At 45.7% G+C, this 23,609-nt stretch overlaps 1 protein-coding gene across 1 annotated transcript in view; it reads left to right on the top strand.

Annotated features, from left to right (window-relative positions):
- Positions 1-9,217: 9,217 nt before the first annotated feature.
- LOC146300374 (reticulon-4 receptor-like) overlaps positions 9,218-23,609 on the top strand; it is a 30,275-nt gene continuing 15,883 nt past the window's right edge. The window contains exon 1 of the mRNA XM_084669194.1: positions 9,218-9,337. Within this exon, the coding sequence (XP_084525320.1) occupies positions 9,316-9,337 (22 nt within the window). The 5' untranslated portion in view covers positions 9,218-9,315. The remainder of the gene's footprint in view (positions 9,338-23,609) is intronic.

The following is a 23,609-nucleotide window of genomic DNA, read 5'->3' on the forward strand; positions in this document are numbered from 1 at the left end:
ACAGAGCCACACACACACACACACACACACACACACACACACACTCTTGGTGGGGCTCCTGGGGCTCTTTTACCTCAGTGAACTCAAGCTGTGATGTCATGACGTGGTTGTACTTCCGGGTTTGGTCGGCGGGTAAACATCACAGACTTCCACATTGGACCTGGCTATCAGCAGGGCCTGTGTGGAGGTGGAACGATGGACATGTTGCGTGAGTCTACCTCATCCCTGACACACTGTCCTGCATGACCCGCTGTGGGTGCATCCCTGAAACCAAACAGAGCCACACACACACACACACACACACACACACACACACACACACACACACACACTTGGTGAACTGTATCAAATGACTCCTGAAAGGCATTGCAATTACACCATTGACCGTGCCCAGAGAGAGGCCTTAATTGGGTCTGGGCGTATTGACCGCTGCGCTCGCTCCTGTGGTCGATGGAGCTGTAGTAGAGGCCGGAGGCGGGCCCCTCTTAGATCCATGTTTCAGGCCCCCGGGTCAGGGTGTATGTGCTCCTTCATGTGGCGGGGAGGAGGAGTGGGAGGGGTGGGAGGAACAGTGGTGAGGGGGGGGGGGGGGGGGCCTTGACCCTGCCTGGGGCGAGAGATTGGGATCCACACGCAGGTCTTTGAAACCGATACGCCCTCACGCTCATGACTGTCTTCGGCCCTTTCAGTATCTGCTCTTTCAAGCAGATACAGCCGGCCCAGCAGGCTGGAGACAGTACTGTAGCACTTTCCTATGTTTCAACTTGAACCTGTCGTCCCACACTACGGAGCCTTGTTTATTGGGGTTCCATTGAGATCACTTTTGGGTGGCTCACTCAGACCATTCACTATGGGTGGGGGGTGAGGTTAGGGTTAAGTTTTGACCTAGCTAGGTTAGGGTTAATCCTCAAATAACGACAAGGGTTAAACTTTTACTGGAATGTCAGAGCAAGTTATTACTGACACAGCACAAGGACACCTCACAAAACACCTTTCACTGTTTAAGGCTTGTTTCTTTCGGAAAAACCCGGAACATGCTGTCCTTCCATGGTTTTCCACAGGGGTTTGATTTGACATTTAATTTAACAGATTGCAGTGGAACACAAGACATTTCCACGTGTGACTCACATAATTTTATGAATATCCTATACATCATGATAATTATAGAAATAAATACTTTTTTTCACTTTTGAACATCTTTTAGATGATTTACATTGTCTCAGCTCGAGCTCATTAGAGCTGCTTTCAGCCATGTTCTTCACATGGGGCAGTGCCACTGAAAAACAAATACATTTCCATGTCCTCTGCCTGACAGTTAAAATCATGCTTGAAATAACTTCTGGATCATTATCTTAAACGTTAATCGTAAAGAACATGTGCCTTTGTTTTTTTCTGAATGTCGAGTAAATTGTATTCCGATTCTTTTTGAGAGGACATCCGTAGCCCGGAAACATCTAAACACTTAAGACGCCGCAGTCACGGCTCATGAAAATCTTCTTGTCGCAGACCAAGGACATTAAAGATGTGAGGTTTTTATCCACACAATAAGCGTATACAAGAACAGCAGGCAGGCTTGAAATCCAGGGACTAAGGAGTTACTAAAGAGTAAAGAGTTCAAAAACCAAACAACAGAATCCCTAAACAGACAGGCAAACTCAGAATGAGAAAACAGGCAGGGTTCTGAACAGGTACTGGACATAAGTACATTTACATTTAGTCATTTAGCAGACGCTCTTATCCAGAGCAACTTACATCATCTGGCAGGTATCACAGGAACAAACAGGACATACAGTATATGCACACAGTCAACTAGGCAGAGAACAAGTGAAGCTTGTGATGTTAATTGTTCTCAATTGATGGGCATGGTTAAAGTCTGAGGTAAGGTTGAGGTGCAAACATGTCTCACGTAATCGTGCTGTTTGCTCATTGAAGTTGTCACTCAAACATGTAACTGGTTTTGTGTTGGGTGAAGCCACAGGTCGCGTGGCACAAAAACACAGTCTTAGCTCATAATTTGTCAAGCGCGGTATTTTCTAATTGCTGCTGTTAATTTGTTATCCACTTAAAAAGTCAATTATGGCCTTTTGGTTAAACGTTTCCTTTGTTTTTCATCATTTGGCAAATGGACCGTGTGGAGAGAAAAATCTTTCCTTGATGCAAGTGGTTGCTGTGGTCTACATGGGGCTAGAGGAATGTTACGGAAAGTCTTGGTGTTGGGGCTAGACTATCTGCTTGAGTCCGATCCAGGGATTATACCCTGGGTAGAGGCCCTGCTTTGCCCGCAGTAATTAAGATCCACATTTCCATTGATCCTTTGCTCCCCCCTCCATCCTTCCCTCCTTGTTCTTCCTCAGGCTCATCCTAAAATAAATAATGCAGTATTCAGCGTGTGTGTGTGTGTTAATTGGCTTCTCCTCACGTGTCCAGAGAGCTACCGCTGACCTTTCTGGAGATGGCCTGTAGCCCAGGGCCACACCCCTCCTGAGACACAATGAGGACTGCTCACAGTGGGAGACACTGAGAACAGCTAGCTGTACGAGACACAGAGGACTGCTAGCTGTAGGAGACACAGAGGACAGCTAGCTGTGGGAGACACAGAGGACTGCTAGCTATAGGAGTGTTAAGATAATTTCTTCATCAAGTAATGCACAGAGTGGTCGGATTCAAAGAAAGTACAATAGTTTAATGCTTGCCAGCAAGGAGACAAAGTCTGATCGCAATACAAAGTTTGTCTGGTTCACAAATTATCATGTAAGACCATTTAATGGAAAGAAGTCCCCTCCTATGCATACCAGCTGTCAATATGATCAATCCCAGAGACAGTGTGTGTGTGTGTAAACTTACAGGGTTCTCTGACCCTAGGCTTGACTATATAATTCACTCAACACATAAACACATTTCCTAGGTCTGTTTGTTTATGTAAGCCCAGTGTCATCTATAAGTCATGTGAGGAGGGGGTTCTTCGCTGGCAAGGAATGCTAGCACCAGTATTTTCAGAATATAATGTTCCATTCTAAATGTATCCGATAGCTCCCCCTGAATATCCTGGAACATACAGGTGATAACATCAAATTATGGTTAATAAAAGTGAAACATAAGTAAAAGAAATACAGTCATCCAGTCTAATGGCAAGAATGCATCCAGACATAACCGGAAAACCCTATATCATTCGACGTCTAGGCCAGCTAGCTATAGGAGACACACTGAGGACTGCTAGCTAGGAGGACAACACCAGAACCACACCAACAATGGGTAGGAGACCAGAGATAGACAATGTGAAAATGCATACCAATAAGATAAGTAAATAAGTTTTACAGTGTATGTTATGCTGCCAAAATTGGCAACGGGGAAATGATGTAGTCAATTTGTTTTCAATGCTATGACGTAAAAGTAACGATAAAGTACATTTTTAATTTGGATTTCAGGTATTTGTTGGATACCTGTATGTGATGTACTTACTGGTATGTACATAACATAGGTATATTTGGAGTAATTTGGGGGGTTCATCTGGAAGTTTCACTTGCATGATGACTCTTCCCGGCAAGGGGTTCAACCATGTATGTGTGATTCACAGATGTCCGCTGTGGTGGGGTTTATTAAGGTCATTCCGGAAGGACATGGGAGTCATCCATCATTGTCTGTCAGTTAAGGGATAGCAGAGTTCAGAATGTGGGCAATTAGATTGCATTCCTCACAGCCATCCTGATTCATGACACCCCTTATTGTTTGCACAATGGAAGCCTGTGGAGGATCCATGAGGACGTTCAAACACATGTACACGTTTCCTCAGTTGTATAATGTCATTGATTTTATGGCACATATTGTTAATTAATTCCTGTGAAGTCCTAAGCTCATAAGCTGCTCACGTTCACATGATATTCAGTAATAGCATGTGTTCCAGGAAACCAGGGAGGAAGGCTAATGGTTCTGAGGGGAAAAATCACGTTATATGTTAAAGTCAGGCAGCTTGTCAAATCGAATGTTACTGTACTCAACATAATCAAACAACTGAAAGCAAAAAAATCTATGTTGTTTTAATAAACTGGAGTAAAAGGTAATACAATTTCTCTGGCAACATTTCACAATGAAGTCAACGACAAAAATAACGTTGCCAGAAAGCGGGCATAGAACAGTTGTGGCTGCTCGTGCTAAGCTGAGTTCCTTGTCAAGGTCTTCAAATCTCCAGTCACGTCTTCTACAACTTCTTCACCTGGCCTCCCCTCAGCTCCTGAAAGCCAAGCTGGGATGGGGAGAGGACCCAGCCCAGCCAGATGCCCCAGGCCCAGAAGACTGCCTCAGAACCTGAAGGGTCTCACTCTGACACGGATGGCCCGCCCTGACTTCAAACCCACGGTTCCCTCTCCAGGAGAAGAGGGAAATGTTCTCACTGTAAAGTATGCATTGTAAGTTTGCACTTGACTAGCTGTGCATCAAGAGCAGGAGATCAGAGCTGGGGGGTCAGATGGCTGAGCGGTTAGGGAATTGGGCTATGAGTCAGAAGGTTGTTGGTTCGATTCCAGGCCGTGCCAAAATGAAGTTGTGTCCCTGGGCAAGGCACTTCACCCTACTTGCCTCGGGGGGAATGTCCCTGTACTTACTGTAAGTCACTCTGGATAAGAGCGTCTGCTAAATGACTAAATGTAAGATCAGTTAAGGCCTTAGTGCCATTCCTTGCTTGCTAAGGAGGTTCCGACCCTCTTGCCAGACAAAGACAGTAAAAAGAAATGAATCGTTACGCAAGCACGCATGCCAGATTAGTAAGAGGATCTGAAAATGGAAGCAGTTTCATGGGTCATCTTTTTATATATTTATTTATATAAAGTAGTAACACATTATCTGTCTTTATCATTCTGTGATCCTCTTTTGGAGGCTTACGATATTGAAATATAACTTCTCATTTATTCCAATGGTGATTACGTTTAGTGATTTTGCTGAATGTAAAGTGTTATACTATTTGAAAAGTGTTGTTATTTTGTAAAAAAAATAAAATAAAATGATAGCAGGTATGAGGTCTCCTAACATATATACACATGTGTAGTATCATATGTATTGATGTCACATCTATCTTATCTGTAATATTATAATAAGCAGATCTCATTATGTTATCATTGTCCAGTCACAATACCATTCATCCAGTGGTGTAGGAGATATTGCATTTTGACTCTTTAACCCTTGTGTTCTCCTCGGGTCATTGTGACCCACCTTCGTTTGCGACAACTTCACCGCATACAAAAACAAAGTGAAGCATTTTCTTTTAACCGTTGGGCTGTCTCAGACCCCCCACATTGCGAAGGTGAAAAGAAAATTATTTGTATTTGCTTTTGTATTGGGTAAAATTGGGTAAACACAACGATGGTTCGTTATGAACCTTTTGGTCATGTGACCCGAAGGCAGCGCGAGGGTTGAGAAATAGACAGTACACCAATTGAAAAAAGCCTCTTTGCCATCATTTCAAATACTGTTTCTTAGATTTAAAAAAATCAATTTTGGAAAATACCGCAATGGTAATGGAAATGTGTAAAAAAAAAAAAGAAAAAAAAAAGATTTACAGATACAACAATGTATGACAGATATATAGCTGTAGAAAGAAAAATGAATATAATCCAATCTGAACATGAATTTTGACAAGATCATCACATGGTTGATACTCTCTTCACTTTTGCAACCGTAAAGTTGAGTATAATTGTAAACAACGTATTCTATGTCATGCCCTAATCCTAATTCCAACCTTGATTATTTGAAAGATTGAAACACTGGGCACTCGGTGGTTTGTCAAACAATTGTTCCTTCATTGAATCAGAGTGTAAAACCAGCTTTGCACATACCACAAATTGTACTAAAATAAATATACCTAGTACTCTTAATATTGATATTCAACAAACCACAATCTGCTCTAAACCATGAGGGTTGTAACAGACACCAGGTGCTGAGGTGAAACCATTATAGTCAGGGTGATGAGTAAGAGATTACACTGAATGAAGTGAAGCAAATTACCTAATTCCATTTGGAGACACGCTGTAATCTGCTTAATCTACCATGGAGGCGGTATTAAACCTTCAAATCATCTGGAAGGAATGGGATTTAAGGAAATGAGGAGCGGAGGGTTAAAGAGAGTGAGCAAGAGAGAGACAGAGACAGATAGAGAGAAAGAGAGAGATGTAGTGAGAAAGATAGAGAGACAGAGAGAAAGAAAGAGATAGAGAGGTCTGCTAGCTCACCTTGTCTTCCCTTCATCCCTCTCTTCCAGGAGACTGGATAGTCCAGCTGTGGGCCTGCGGAGATCATGTTTATCACTCTGCGGAGCACCGCTGTTTCACTTAATCTGGTTTATTTCCATTCTGATCAATCTGCTACATGGGGACTGAAAACAAATAGGATTCGGTTTTTCTCACCTAGAGAACAACACGACCCTCAGGTTGAAGGTTAAACAAGCAGACAGTCCTAGATTATACGAGGAAAGGATAAAATACACGCATCGAAGCCTATAGCTCAGTTAATACTGCAATTACTGTAGTTCTAAATCCTCAACTTGAAAACAGCTGATGATTCATTGATTGTGAGGCAGCCCAGGAAATCCTAGTGGGACATCTGGCGTTGGCGTCCCCAAGTCACCCGGTGGACCAGACCAGCATCCCCCGGAGAGAAGAACGTGGGCTCTGCCGCCATGTGCTCACTCTCGAGGAACGCCAAGGTCAGACGCCACGTTAAAATGCGGGGAATAAATTTCCTCCTGCTTGTCCTTTACTGCCAGTGACAGTCTGGAGGATTGTAGCCTTGTCGCGCTGATAACCAATGACTCACGGAGAGACATGCCGTGTTTGCACGGCCTCTCCATCAGTGAAGCGGCCTCTCCTGCTCTCGCATGCTGCTCAAGAGACGTACGTCCCTCTCCTTCATTTACGAGTCGGAGTCCAAGTCACACAGCGCATGTTTGAGAAGGAGAATCTAATTAAACTGGCAAATGGAAAAGAGAGAGAGAAAGGCAGGGAATCAGCGTAATTACAGCTTAATGCGAACAAGTCTGCATTGTCTTTATTCCAATGAGTTAATGAGGTTCTGGACAGAACTGCAAAACAATTCCATCACCGCCATTGTGTTGTCCGGCCGGTTTGTAAAATGAGCTGTCAGAGGATTTTAATGGTGACAGAAGCTTGGCCAGAGCGCGATGGATATCTGCTCCTGTCATAATGAGCAAGAGCAAGGAACACTGCAAGCGGTCACTACGATTTTGGAGGAGGAAGAACATAAGATTTGTTTGTCCTCAGCGATGGCAGTTTGTAAAATGATGATGATGGAAGAGGTTTGATGTTGACTGAAAAAAACGGATGAATCCTCGACGCGCGTAAAGCCTCGACGTCGCGTATGTTTCCCAGTAGAAGGCCTCTCGGCTAACCCAAGGTCAAAGATAAGCTCAGTTAAGTCAAGCTCTTTCAGATTTTTCTTTGCATAATGTACCAGCGGCTAGTTTATTTACAATAAGGGTAGGCTACATTATGGACATATGGTTTTTAATTAATGCAGGAAAAACACCAGTACAATGCAACATGACACCCTAGGATCCTAATTTGATAGATCCACTACCTCTAGAATTATACTAGACAATGTACAGCTTAGTATGGCCAGACCAGTTAACTATTTTCTCTAGCAGTTGAAAGGATATTTAATTGCGTCACTTCTGGCTTGTTGATGAACCAACTAAATATATGGGCTACATGTTGCTATGTGAAACCACATCGACTCTTGTGGTTTGGTGAAACCCAAATGACTTCTTCGATGGTACCGTATTTAAGAGCTCCATATGGTTGTGTTGCTGCTGGAGATTATCTTAGAATATAAAGGTGAAACCATCCCTTATCTCTCTATATGTAGTAGGGGCCTATGTATTTGTGTCCCTCATTTTGGTTGGTATATGTTACTGCTTATTCAACATTTTATGAGATGCATTTATGAGGCATGAGATGTGGTGGTCAATCCCAGCGGTGAATTTATTTGATTGTTTTCATGTAATTCAAGAAGGGTTCGCAGCGTTATAACACGATGAACACATTGTTTTCCCAATTATTTCCCTGAGACAATATCATGTAGGCCGACAAAGTCTACCGGTAGGCGGCGCATGTCACCCAAAAATATTGCAACTAACTCCTGCTCTTATTTCCTATTCCCCAGAGTTTGTACAAATCCACCGTCAAGAGGGCCACGGGGAACTGGTCTTCGGAACTGGTCTTCGGTTTAATAAGCTTCAGCAGCATCGCAGCTCACTGGTGTAGATCTAACCACAACAAAAGCTTTACTTCATCAACTAATCGAGTGAATTGATCTCCATACACTTCACATGATATTGTCGATTGGTTACAAAAAGCTCGAGAATATTGAATAATGCTAAAATGTACTGATAAAACGTGCATTGTATGTCAGACACATCACTAATCCTGCTGTTATCCTATACACGAGATTATAATATTTATCATGGAGCCCAGTGTGGGTTGTTGAGCGGTGTCTCACTGAGATGTCATGGCCCACATCACGCGGACATCTCAATGTTTACACAGTAGACCGCCCATGCTGAGTGGCACAGGTCGCCTTTAACCTTTATCCTTTTAAGTGTGTTCCTGTATGCATTTGCGTGCACTGCCCTGTCGGATCCAAATAGATTCCCCTCACGCCAAACCCCCCGAATATCATAAAACATTCATCAGCGCGCACAGTCCCTTATTCAGACCCATGAAACATTCATCTTTGAATTCTCTCTCTCTCCCCCCTCTCTCCCTTTCTTCTCTCGCTCTCTCTTTCTCTCTTGAGCGCACTTCGGACTAACTGCCCCGCCTTTCCCTTTTCCGCCTCCCCGTGCGAGCGCAAACCGTACGCGCGCCAGTGCGGCCAACATCTAACCCTCTCACTGAGCCTCGTTTACTCGGGAATGCAGCAAAACAGAAGTCGGACTCGATTTATATCTCTGCATCAGTGGATTCATTTCTGATCTCCGTTTTTGATCGTGTACTCCTGCGGAACTCTGAGCTCTGTTGGAGGGCGTGTGAGCGTCCTTGCCCTCCGGTTCTTCTGCGGCCCCAGGTTGGATAATAGTTTTACTCGCTGTGCCCAAATGACTGAACGTGGTTTCCTCCGGAGACGGGGCTCTCCAGTCGGCCTCTTCAGGACAACCTCTGGCTGAAGTTTGAATGTGAGGGAGCCGAGTGTGACTAACCGTGCCCTGGATTTGCACTTATCTAACGGTAGCAACACAGAGCGGATGTACTGGCTCCGCGAACAGGAATCATTCCTCTGGAATTAAACAACAACTGGATTAATTTATAAAACATGAGTATCCCTCTCGTTGATGGTGAGTAGCCGGCAATGCAACCGGACTAACGACCCCCTAACAAAGTTTTTCTATCGATCTGGATGCTGCGTAAATTACGCACTTAGAAAATCGACATCGGCCAATGTCATTGCCATGTAGTATACTGCCCCGTAGAGAAAGTAATCTGGATCCAACGGTTGTTACAATTTAACGACGATTATTTAAAAGTGCTCAATGTAATGGCGTCGAGCCACTTTACTACACACAATTCCATTTATGTTGCAACATTTTATGTTGCTGCTTGAACCATAATATTTAATAATGTATTATAGTATTTTTTATATCCTTTAATATGCAGGTTAGCTTCTATATCCAGTAGTTTGTTATATTTATGAACGCTATCAGTGACAGATATTCGGTTGAGACAGCATGCAAATGAGTCAAGTTTTTGTAAATTAAATTAATTCAATTTGAAAATGACCATCTGTATGGTTCAGTATACGGGTAAGGCTATACGTATAGTCCCAGTCTGTCTCCAGCAGTAAGGAGATCTCACATGAAATCTGTAGATGGGTACTTGACGGGACGCGTACAGATGTTGTCTAATTCCTTCACTGATACCAATATTCCAGACCGTGGGTGTTTACATGCAGAAATATTTGTGATTTCTATCGAGAATTTGTCAGCGCTAATGAAATGTTCCTCCCCTTAGCCCCCCTCCCTCCCTCCACACAGACACACAGACACACACACACACACATGTATACAAATAGATGCACAACGTGGAATTGCAGAACTGCGTGTTGCATATCTTCACCAGCTACCCAGTTCCTTTTTTACACTTTTATCTTGTTGACACACCACATGTCAAATTCTGTCCCAGTCACTTCTGCAGTGGTGTGAATGCCTCAAAGGCCCTGCCGTTGATGCATACTGATACATCAATTAGCCTGCCACATGCTGTGTTTAAACTGTCACAACCAGGAGGGAGTTTCATTTCGGCTGCATGTGATCATACACCTCCTTCACCAAGCTACTGCTCTGAAGGGTTAGCTTCTCCCTGTGAATTTCCAGGCAAAGCCAACATAGCCCAAATGAACGGGTGACACCATTATAAGGATCACAACGCTTCCTTTTGAGCTTCCAATCACACAATAAGGGTTTAGTCCATTTGTGAAGTCAGTGATCGTTTTGTCAAGGAATGAGAGGGATTTCTGCAGTTTTCGGTCATTCTTACATTCTCAGAGGGCTGGTCGTTTGATTTGATGGCAACGGGTCAGCAATATTGTTTGTGTAGAAATGGGACATGGACGTGTACCACAACCTTGATTTGCATAGCTTCTTGAGGTATGATCAAACGTCATGATATTCATTTCAAATGAGACGTTCTTCTGTATCCTGAAAGGGAATTGGAAATGGATTTTGGCTTGTGTTTGGATGGGTGAGAGAGAGAGACAGAAAGAGAGAGCGTTAGAGAGAGAGAGAGAGAGAGAGAGAGAGAGAGAGAGAGACCCAGACACAGAAACAGACACTGACAAAGACAGACAGAATTGTCACCTTGCTCACATTTCTCGCATCTTTCCACTGGAAAACGTCAATAAACGTTGATGTGCAATTTCATGCCCCATAGAAGTGTGAATGTGACTGTCTGAGATCTGTGCCGGGGCGGGATAAGCGTGGTGATAAAAACATCCCAGGTTGTGAATTCACCAACATTCCCAGTGGGATCAATCCTGCGCTGGTAGGACACTGAGGATTGCAATGAGCATGTTCTAGCCATGCAGCGCTAATTGAGCCTTCTCAGATGAGTCAGCAGGGCTAAAGTGGATTGGTCGTCGCTGTTAGCCAGCCAATAGAAAGCATCTCTCTCCAGTGATTCTCTTTGGACCATGTGCTGTCAACACCATGGTACAGGTGTGCTACTGGTTCAGTCGGTGCACCAGCCAAGACACAGGATCCTGTTCCCGGTAGAAATATTACACCTAGATAACTCTAGGTCTAGATAACTAGATCCAATAAAACGGTTATAGCTGTCTGTAAAATGTATTCTTCAAAGGACTCCCCTACAGGAGAACAGCAGAAAAACATTTATTCAAAGAGGGAATTAGGACAAAACGGAGGTTACCAGGGTGTATTGTATGTTAGCAAGATTTCCTCACTGATGGAGGCACTGTAGAGGCCTAACTACTAAATCATCGTGATCACCACAATCCTCTAAGGGATATGTAATTAGCTAGCCCTCATGTTGGGCTCTGTTTATGTTTACTAACACCACACACACACTCACACACACACACACACACACACACACACAACCGTATCCAGCCTCATATATCCTCGGAGCCAGTCACACAGGTCGCCCCTTCAGTACTCATCACAGTAGACAGAGAAATGAAATGGATCAACGAAAGAAAATTAGATTTGTTTACGCGGATATACACAAAAACTGAGGCGGTGGAAATGGATGTGGAAGACTTTTAGATTACGGGGCCCAATCCTCTCTGGATTATCACCCGCCCAATGTAGGCATGACACGGGAAGCATAGACTCGCCGATGACAAACTGAGGTTTCTCGACGGTAGGAAATAGAAATAAGACTTGACTCTTTCGTCAGGAGGGGTGGTGGGAGGAAGGGAGATGGGGACACACACCACACACACAATATCCCTTCAAGCACCGAGCTGAAATGGTGTTGCGCAATCACGGGGAGGGAGGGGGAAGGAGGGGGGGGGGGGGGGGGATTTATTTATGTGCTTAAAAAATCCTCTCCGACGTAAACGGTATCGTAATCTGTCAGAGGAGCCCACGCACAGTGGAGCGGATCACAACCCCGGAACATGCACACAGCTGCGTCACCACGCCAACCCGCCATCGCCTTGCCGGCGTGCGGCTCACGGAGGGACGGCCTCCTCGATATGGACGTACTCGGAGCTGTTCACTCTCTCTCTCTCTCTCTCTCTCTCTCTCTCTCTCTCTCTCTCTCTCTCTCTCTCTCTCTCTCTCTCTCTCTCTCTCTCTCTCTCTCTCTCTCTCTCTCTCTCTCTCTCTCTCTCTCTCTCTCTCTCCCTCCCTCCCTCCCTCCCTCATCTCCTGGGAGTCCTCTCACGCCCAACCGCAGCTCTCCAGACTTGCCTGTGGTGGGGAGCACGCCATCCATGGCTAGCAGATGGACGCGTCCCTGCGTGGTTAGGTCTCGTTCCCTGTGTGCTGTGGGTGACTGGTCTGTGTATACGACGGGGTGGGCACTGTGCTACGTTTGTGACTCTTATTATACCAATGGAGAGAGTGACCTGGTAAATTGGTCATTAGACACGGCAGAAGTTGCTCTCAATTTAGACGCTTGAATGGAGCTTTAGTCAGGCTCATAACCCCGACCTGCTCTTCCAGACACCGGCTCTGTTAGAGAGACCTGCTTTGTTAGAGACCTGCTCTATCAGAGACCTGCTTTGTTAGAGAGACCTTCTCTGTCAGAGACCTGCTCTGTCAGAGACCTGCTCTGTTAGAGAGACCTGATGTTTTAGAGACCTGCTCTGTTAGAGAGACCTACTCTGTCAGAGACCTGCTTTGTTAGAGAGACCTGCTCTGTCAGAGACCTGCTTTGTTAAAGAGACCTGCTCTGTCAGAGACCTGCTCTGTTAGAGACACCTTCTCTGTCAGAGACCTGCTCTGTCAGAGACCTGCTCTGTTAGAGAGACCTGCTGTTTTAGAGACCTGCTCTGTTAAAGAGACCTACTCTGTTAGAGACCTGCTTTGTTAGAGAGACCTGCTCTGTTAAAGAGACCTGCTCTGCTAGAGAGACCTGCTTTGTTAGAGACCTGCTCTATCCAGAGACCTTCTCTGTTAGAGAGACCTTCTCTGTTAGAGACCTGCTCTGTCAGAGACCTGCTCTGTTAGAGAGACCTGATGTTTTAGAGACCTGCTCTGTTAAAGAGACCTGCTCTGTCAGAGACCTGCTTTGTTAGAGAGACCTGCTCTGTCAGATATCTGCTCTGATAGAGAGACCTGCTCTGTCAGAGACCTACTCTGTCAGAGACCTGCTCTGTCAGATACCTGCTTTGTTAGAGAGACCTGGTCTGTCAGAGACCTGCTATGTCAGAGACCTGCTCTGTTAGAGAGACCTGCTCTGTCAGGGAACTGCTCTGTCAGAGACCTGCTGTTTTAGAGACATGCTCCGTTAGAGAGACCTGCTCTGTCAGAGACCTGCTCTGTCAGAGAACTGCTCTGTTAGAGAGACCTGCTCTGTTACAGACCTGCTCTGTCAGAGACCTGCTTTGTCAGAGAGACCTGCTCTGTCAGAGACCTGCTCTGTTAGAGAGACCTGCTTTGTCAGAGACCTGCTCTGTCAGACACCTGCTCTGTTAGAGAGACCTGCTCTGTTAGAGAGACCTGCTCTGTCAGAGAACTGCTCTTTCAGAGAACTCCTCTGTTAGAGAGACCTGCTTTGTCAGAGACCTGCTCTGTTAGAGAGACTTGCTCTGTCAGAGACCTGCTCTGTTATAGACCTGCTCTGTCAGAGACCTGCTCTGTTAGAGAGACCTGCTCTGTTATAGACCTGCTCTGTCAGAGACCTGCTCTGTTAGAGACCTGCTCTGTTAGAGAGACCTGCTCTGTCCGAGACCTGCTCTGTCAGAGAACTGCTCTATTAGAGAGACCTGCTGTTTTAGAGACCTGCTCTGCTAGAAAGACCAGCTCTGTTATAGACCTGCTCTGCCAGGGTACAGAAGGAGACACTCGCTCAGTCATTTCACTCTCATTTTCAATCAACAAGCGTTGATTCATGAATCTGAGGATGACGTTGTACAATCCTACCGTGGAGACACATGTTCCAATAAAAGAGCACTGGCAATCAGACAGGTGCAAACGTCCTAGTTTTGACCCGTGTTTCTGTGTTTGCCGACACATCCGGAGACATCGCTGGGAGACGTGGGTTTACTCTGGCTGGGATGTGATCTGCTGCAAAGTGATGGGCCTGGATCTGACACAAAGGGGATTTAAAGGAAGGATCGAAGCTTTTTGGAGTGATAGATATTCATGGCTATTTTTGGCAATGTTTATCTCATTAGTATTTGTGGCAGAAAGGCTGGACTCGCCGGAGCCCTCAGATCTGTCTCTCTCAGTCTTAATCTGGCTATAATATGTGTTTGTGACACACCAGGCAGATGAGAATTACATTTATAAGGAGAATCTCTTCAAGCATTTCCTGGGTCTACGTAGAAGAGGCTTAGCTACTTCGAAAAGTATCAGTTGTTCAAACCTGCTTTTCTATTTATTGCCTTTCAAACCAAACTCCAAAGGATGACAGGAAGAATTTATGGTTTGTTCAAATGGCAGTACCTATAGTACAGATCACCTTTGATAAGATTCCCATTTCGTAAATGTTATTTAACTGATCGATTGATTGATTGACAGGACATTCAGGTGGGATGAGGACCACACTGGACCAGTGCTGTGTTTGTGAGTGACACAGCAAGGTATAGTTCTCTGCTGAAATATGTATAGGGGGTAGGTCTTCGAAGGCAAGTAGCATTTCAGACCTTCAGTCCCCGAGCTCTGGTGAAATTGATCTGCCATAGCAGCGAAATCCCATTCTGCAAGAGCTAAACAGCAACATATAGAAGAGATATCTTTCAAACACCAATTCCCTTAGCCATCGACTCGAAGTTTGCTGAAATAGCTATGTTTGGCAGGATTCGCTGTGATCCAAGGGGCTCGAAAGTGTAAAGATGAAATCAAACAGAACTCATTGCATATGCGCCACCATGGTATGGGGGATGGCAGATAATAGCAAGGGGGAGGGTGGGGCGGGTTCGCAGGGTGGACTATCACAACATTATACATACCAATGAAATTCTGTGAAAGAATCATGAAGGGTAAAATACAGCTGCGATTCAATTCAATTCACTTTATTAATCTCAAAGGAAATTCAGGTATTCAGGTGGGATATAACCCTTAAACAGTCTCCGGGGCTGTGTTCAGACACGCTGTGTTCAGACACGCTGTGTTCAGGGATGCTGTGTTCAGGGGGGCTGCGTTCAGACATGTCCAAGTGAATGAGGTCTTTTCTGTGCTATTGGAGCAGCCTAAAGTAGGTTACTCTTATTAAAATGCAAATCTGACAAGTGCTCTCTGTCGTCAGTCTGCCTTTGTCCCTGCGGTGGATGTACGACCGGTGTGTGCGTGTGTCTCGCTCTTTCACACACACTCACCTCTCTCTCTGCCAGTCCCTGTCTCTCTCTCTCCCAGGCGTAAATGCTGATTATCTTGTATAGATATCAGGACACAGAGAATTAAATGTGACCACAGCTAACCTGCCAGACGTCCATTACAATGATATCTGTAATCTGGGAAGGGGGGGAGGGGAGGGGAATCAGAGGAGAGGAGAAGGAAGAAATGTAGCAACAGACTGATAGAATACTCTTCACTTGTCTGTGAGTGTTTCTAGTCAACCCAATCACCGCAGCAGTTAACATCAGCAGGTAGGACCATCCTGCCAACACTCCAACTCCTCCCTGTAAACAAACCTCACAGAGGGTCCAAATGTCAGGTCAAATGATGTCATTGAAAATGACTGTATTTTCTGGTACATCGGTATTCTATTGGGATGCCCCCTGCAAACCTATGGAGGCATATTTAGATGATCAACCGAACTATGGTGCTGCACTGCTGCATTGTATTTACTAGCATCCCTGGAAGGTGCTGTCCACAGGGCTCTGTCAGCCATCAGGGGACTGTTCCATAAAGCGAGTTTACCGAGTAAGCCAGGCTTATGTCTGAGAAAGAAACCGACATAAGCCTGGCTTATTTGGTAAACTCACTTTATGGAACAGGTCTGGTGTTGCTGCAGGCAGAAACATACCAGGTTGTTAATTACTGACTGAAGAAAACCCGAATGCACGCACCAAGCTAATACACGACTGATACGCACCATTCACAACTGTCAAATTTAATTGCAATTGCAATTTAATTTAAATTAATGTCACGCTCAGTGTTGTGATTTGGAACAAACAAATGTTAATGACGTGACTTTGTAGACATCCAAGCTTTTGTTTGGATCTGTCCGTGTTGACTCTGCTTTGTCTTGTGGAAAATGTGCTGTGTCTCAGTCCTTCAGAGGTGCTGTGTGTAATTGACAGGCTGGGTTTTCTCCCAGGGAGAGTATTAGCATACTGTGTTTGGTTCCTGACTGTGAAGTGATTCTCACCAAGCATCTAAAAGCTTGGCATCGAAGAATCCTCCACTACAGAGACACATGAGCTGGGGGAGCACCTCACACACACACACACACACACGCACGCACGCACGCACGCACACACACTGTGGCACATCCAGGGTAGGAGGCATGTGAGTTGCAATGTCAACAGATATTCCAGGAGGCAGGTTTGCAGACAGAACTAAAAATCATTTTATCATAACACAAAAACTTGGGACGCTACCAGGGAAAAACAAACCCCCAAAATGTGCTTCCCGGTCGGGGGGAGTCTGTGAAGAAGAGGGCTGCTCTAACTCCTTACTGCCGAGACTCCTACAAAACCTCGATCTCCTCCCGTGGCACAATCTGTGGGTTTTGTAGGCCGTCCTATTAGGCCCCCGGTTGACTGCAGATGGGCACCGGCCATGAGGCAAGGGTTAGCAGGTGGAAGTAGTTACCATTGATTACCTTTCCCAGGTTCCTCCCCTTGATCTCTGTGCCTCCTCCATCACTGGGGGTGTCACAAGACACACACACACACACACACATGAACTATCCCACTCTGTGCTGTAGTCTCACTCAGGAACTTTAGGAACATGGAAGAGAGCGTTGGACAATGGATGAGGAGCTATGATAATGGATGAGGAGCTATGATATTGGACGAGGACCTAGGACAGTGAACGAGGACCTAGGAGAGTGGACGAGGACCTAGGAGAGTGGACGAGGACCTAGGAGAGTGGACGAGGACCTAGAATGGAAAATTTCACAGTCTTTTCCTGCTGCAATCTACATAACACATCAGCTTCAAAAGCATCCGCTCGTTCGCTAAACTCACAGCTTACTCTAATTCTGCTCCATTAGAACGGTGCAGTTTAGTTTAGGCGTGACTTCAATTGCGTAATGTATAATAAATGGTTATTAAATACTGTACAGCACTTGGAATGGATCTCACTTGGCTGATGGTAAGAATCTGCCTCGGAACTCATAGGGTAACACCTTTTAAGTTTCCATCCATTGATTTCTGTTGATCCTTTCCTGTGCTGTGGAGGACCCAGACCCAGTAATAGCCATGTGCAGCTGTATTAGATGGATATCACTCTCCATCACACAGCGTAAACAGCCATTAGCACCATCCGGCACACTCCGATGATGGAGCATCCAGACTGGAACCTTGGCAGCCAGTGAGTGGACAGGCAGTGGTGACTCATCTTATCCAGAGCACCTCTGGAACAACTCTCTGATGAAACTTCCAGTAGAACATCCAGTTAGGAGATGTTTCGGGGAACGCCACAAAGTGAATCGATTCTGTAGGAGACTTGAGGGATTTGTAGGAAGGGGTAGTGTGACACCTGCTTGGTGTCAGAGATAGGATATATATGTCGTTAAATATAGGAGATTTTTCATTTAAAACTGTGCCCGACTTCTGTTACATCTTGACGACCTCTCTGCTACCTATTTCTACTGACTGTCTCTACCAGCTGTATTCCTCCTGACTGCATTTCTATCGATGTATCTCTTCTGACGCAATCTTGACACTGAAAAATGGTCTTTGTTACGACACCGACATTGAAACTGTCATCCTGAAGCATTCCCCCTTCACTTCAGTAGAGGTGAAGTCCCCGGTATTGGTCCTGTTTATCTGTGACCTCCGCCGGAAACGTGAGTGCTGTAGCAAAGTGGACAGGACCCCCCGAGCCCATTCATCTGCGAATCTCCGTGCACGACGCCGCACCTCCTCTCTCCGTCAGCAGAGGGGGAACAGCGCAACGCAAAGTCGAGGCACATCATCGCATCGACTCATTGGTCACTTAGCTGCGAATGGGCTCCGTTTACGACTAATTAAAGCCTTTGAAGTGGTCCGCGAGCTCATTGGATCCTCGCTGATAACAGAGACGGCGTCTCGTTGTACGGGCGGGTCAAGATGAGAGTAATTAACTCAGTGTTCCGGTCCCAGCGTGTGGTGGTGGTGAGGCGAGGCGACAGCTCTCAGGCGAGATGGAGGAGGCCGGGGCTGGGGGGGCGAGCTGATTGGGGAGAGGCTTCTGGAGAGGGGCTCACTTTAATGCCAAAGCTCCTTCGAGGATGCTCGAAAAATCAAGGAGCGTCTCTGTCTGTCTCCCTCCCCCTCTCCCTCTCTCTCTCTCTTTTTCTTTGTACGCGTGCGTGCGTGCGTGCGTGTGTGGACAATGTTCAATGTTGAGCTAATGAGACATACACTTGAAAGAGCTCTGTTCACGGGAGTGTTTGAAAATGGCCGCGACGTGTTGCCAGCTGAGTGAGGAGGTATTAGCTTGAGAGAGCAGTACCTCAGTAAAGCGGGAGAGACTGCCCCCCCCCCCCCCACCCCCCTCCAACCAAAACATTCCAGATGGGCACATATTTCACGTGCACATCTTCCTTATCGGGGATGCACCAGTGTATCTACTGGGACACCAACATACCACTTCAGTGTGGATGGGAAATGTGAAGTACAGAGAAACAGAGAGAGAGAGAGAGAGAGAGAGAGAGAGAGAGAGAGAGAGAGAGAGAGAGAGAGAGAGAGAGAGAGGGAGAGAGAGAGAGAGAGAGAGAGAGAGAGAGAGAGAGAGAGAAACGAGATGAGAGGGAAACAATGATTTTCGGTGTCAGAAGAGCAAATCGAAGAAAAGCTGCTGCCAATATTGTTTACAACATGGATTGCATGTTGTCCGACAGACGTTGTGAACAGGAGAACGCATGATAGCGTGAGAGTTCTTTCTGTGTATGTCTCTGACAAGTGGTCTGGCTGAATCAGAGAGTTCCAGACAAGGTGTGCGTGTTCTGTTAATCTTCTCGGATTGGATGGTGCACAGCCAGTCAGCTAATCCAAGACATGATGCACCATGAGAGTCCAGACACCCGGAGAATGACAACGAGTCCAGCTAGGTCAGACACAATCAAACTGGGCATGGGTTAAACACACAGCTCCAGCCCTACAGTCATACAGTAAACACAGATCAAAAGGCCCTCCCATTGGGAGACAGAGGTTGAGGAAAGGAACGTGGGAGAGCAAGAGAGAGAGTAAGAGAGAGAGAGAGAGAGAGAGAGAGAGAGAGAGAGAGAGAGAGAGAGAGAGAGAGAGAGAGAGAGAGAGAGAGAGAGAGAGAGAGAGAGAGGGGTGAGATGCAAGTCTTATTCAACCTCAGATTGGAGGGAGCGCAACATTGCTAAGCTGACTTTGCAGTATCTCTCCGACGCTGCGTTCAATACAGGATCACTAAGTCCCGAAGAATCTGTTGCCAATTGGACTCCATCTTCAAAGAGATATTAACATAGGGCCTTTTCCTTTAATCTCACTTTGCAATTTCGAGAATGCCAGACCAAATTAAAATGCGGTGAGAATAAACCTTGTCTAAAAATATCAGACGTACAAAGGAGAGAAAAAAAGAATGTTTGTGAGAGAGAAAGAGAGAGAGATAAAGAGAGAGAGAGAGAGAGAAAGTGTGAGACTGCGAGAGAGAGGCAAAGAAACAGACTTTGGTGAGACAGTTAGAATAGAATGGATTCATTAGCGAGGTCGCTCGCAATCTCACCGTTTCTACCATCAAGGCTGGTCGTTTCCAGGCTTTCGTGTGACAGGTGACAGGGCTCGGAGGGCTCTGAGGAGATGTGAAAGGGTCCTAAAGTCCTAATATATAACCAACTATATATAACAGTACAATACATATGCCCTGTATATAGTATGAAGAAGTATAATATATGTATATACAGTATATACATTATATACATATATTATACACACACACATATCACATATATATATGTATATATATATATATCTATATGTATATATAGATAGATAGATAGATACATATATATAGAGATAGATAGATACATACATATATATAGAAATAGATAGATACATATATAGAGAGATAGATAGATACATACATATATATAGAGATAGATAGATACATACATATATATATAGAGATAGATACATATATATATATATATATATATATATATATATATATATATAGGATGTTTGAAGAACTTGCTCCCTGCCAGACCTCCAGAAGTCACATCGACCTACACCAGGGCACAGCGACTGCTGCCCAGCTCCCCTGCATACCTGGAAGCCATCCATTCTGCCGGCTCTGTTTGAGCAACACAAGAAACCTGCCTGTGTCTAGCCGGTGTTCAAACAAAACCTCTCTCCCTACCCAGCAGCACCATGTATATTTCATTACTCTCGCCTCTCGGGGGGAGATTTGAGTCCATTTTTCAAAACTCCAGTCAATTTTAACTCTGTCCCCGAGACGGGCATGCGGTTCACCAGCTTCATTGGACTGCAGCTTCATTGCGCGTTTGCTGTAGACGTTCGTCCACACAGTGGACGGAGAATGCTGCTCAGAGAAGGGGGAGGAGGAGATTGTCGTTGATCAAGTGCAGGAAGGCATCAACAAACTCCTGTACAGGGCCGGATGCAAAGACAGGGTTTCCCGCAGAACATTGGTTAGTTAAGGTGGTAGGGTGGGGTCTGCCGTCCGACCGGGGCGGCAGGGGAGGGGGTACCACCCGGTGGAAGGTAGCAGGAGTGAGTCAGCCTGCACCAAACTGCATACATATCTATTTTTGAATATATATATATATATATATTATATATGTATGGGAATATTGCTTGGAGCATTGACTTCAGAGGAATCCCTTCAGCTTCAGTGGAGGAGGTAAGAGCGGCCTGGGAGTTCAGCTGTTTGGCATTCAGACAATAAGATAACCCTCGCTCCCTCCGGACCACGTGAGGAAAAGCAGTCCATCCACAAGTTAGAAGGAACCTTCGGACCTCCTTTCAAGCTGGAGACCCCCTCTGGGGTCCAGCTTACTCCGGAGAGGTCCTCAAGAAGTAGCCTGTCTCCTGTCTGGTCAGTCCGCTCACTGTGTGTTCTGTCAGAGCTGGTAGGTGTTGCCAGGATGGTAGGGTTGAGTGATGTCATCTTATCTCTACAGGCTATCCACCCCTGTGAAGAGGGAGATATCTTATCTATGCAGGCTTGGCCCTTTAGTGTTTTTCAATCCCGGTCCAGGGCTGCCTGGCCGGCCAGATGGTCTCTTTCCTAATTCTTACATGCTCTGTGAAGTGGATACAACTATAGCTGCCAAAACGGCCTTCTTCAAAGTGTTGATTTAAGCGTAAATCATCCGCGGAGGAGTGGATTCTATCTTGGTGTTGTGGAAACTGGGGTGGTAGAGGAGCTGGGTTTTGCAGTGTGGAGGATCTTAGTTGACATTTACACAGATGAAGAGGTGGAATCAGTCATTCACTTAGGCTATACACATTGCTGTTTGTTTTTCATTTTCAGAACACTAGCGAGGTGCCGTCTCTACCGCCCTATATCTGTCTTCCCCGTTCTCTCTGTGTCTCTGTCTGATCGTTCTCTGGCTCTCTCTTCCCCCTCCCTCCCTCCCTCCCTCCCTCCCTCCCTCCCTCCCTCCCTCCCTCCCTCCCTCCCTCCCTCCCTCCCTCCCTCCCTCCCTCCCTCCCTCCCTCCCTCCCTCCCTCCCTCCCTCCCTCCCTCCCTCCCTCCCTCCCTCCCTCTCTTTCTTTTCTCTATCTCTTTCTATCCATCTTTTCATCCCACTCTCTCTCTTCCTAATGTCTCTCTCTCTCTCTCTCTCTCTCTCTCTCTCTCTCTCTCTCTCTCTCTCTCTCTCTCTCTCTCTCTCTCTCTCCCTGTCTCAGTGTGCCTGCCGTCTGTCACATTCTGTCAGTCTGCTGTGTCACTCTTATCCCCTAGGGTCTCTCTATCTTTCTCTCTCTCCCTCCTGTTCTCCCTCTCTCCTTTGCAATAAGGTCTACCTGGCCCATCACAGTGAACATCCATCAGGCACGCCTTTCAAAGGGCTTAATCCCTTGTCAAACACACAGGCAACAACACAGAACGGGGGGAGAAAAACAGGTTTTCACCAGACTTGACAGTATATCCACAAATACAGGAGGATTTCCCGCAAATGTTTATTCATCCCCGCCTCACGTTCGGATATTCAGTCAAAAAAAGCCTGATAATCCCTAAAGTCTCTTATTTTCCCTCCAACAATGCGATAGCTTTGGGTTTTTGCTTGAGTTTCGCTTGTGCCGTGGAGTGGTTTGATAGTGACCGCGTGTAAGCGGCTACTTCAGCTGGTCAGAGCTCCTCAGAGACCTCCTGTGTCCCAGGAGGAGAGAGTTTTGGCCAGGCAGGGAGACCTCCAGTCAGGAGTGGGTCTTCCCTGCCATGGGACTGGATCTAAGTAAAGGGGTGGGTCAGATGGCATGAGCGGTTAGGGGATCGGGCTTTTAATCAGAAGGTTGTTGGTTCGATTCCTGGCTGAGACAAAATGACGTGTCCTTGGGCAAGTCACTTTACCCTACTTGCCTCGGGGGAAATGTCTCTGTACTTACTCTAAGTTGCTCTGGATAAGAGCGTCTGCTAAATGACTAAAAGTAAAATATAAATGTAATGAGATGAGATATAAATATGAGATGCTGTACGCATGCCTCATTGGCATCTGCTGGTAACTGAAACTCAGACTAAAAAAAAAAAAAATATCATCAAGCCAAATTGATTTGCTGGCTTACCTACTCCATTCCCTATACTCAGCTTGCTTGTGAGTCGTGGTTATGAAAACCTATTTGTTCCACCAGGGGAGGCAGAAACACTTGGATAATGGGTCTGAATATCAGGAGGTTTGTCAGCACAGTTTTGCCGTGATTAATGACATGAGAACGAGGGGGCTAGACAACAGAAGTCTTCATAGTGAGCATGGACAAGATCTCCTGCGTTCCCCATTAGGTCCACTTGTCCGACTTTGCTCTCAGACTTAGAATCAACACATCAGTTCTTTTCTTCTGCCTTCTCTTTTATTGGGTCCTTAGTACAGGACGGGTGACGTGTTTATGAACCCTTACACACCCTGGTCTGTACACTGGCCAACACAATGACTTGCAAATGACCCTGACTTGATATGTACAGCGCAGTTACCAAACATCCGTGTTGGTCTGATGTTTTTCGACCTAAGGCTTTGATTACTGGGCTGTGCCCCAGGATCAAGTGATTGTATTGATCGGGGTTACAGCTATGACAGATTTCACATGCATATTGGTTTCCAGTAACAGTAACACCC

Source organism: Hypomesus nipponensis, chromosome 2, assembly GCF_054491055.1.
Source record: "Hypomesus nipponensis isolate SF chromosome 2, ASM5449105v1, whole genome shotgun sequence".
NCBI lineage: Eukaryota > Metazoa > Chordata > Actinopteri > Osmeriformes > Osmeridae > Hypomesus > Hypomesus nipponensis.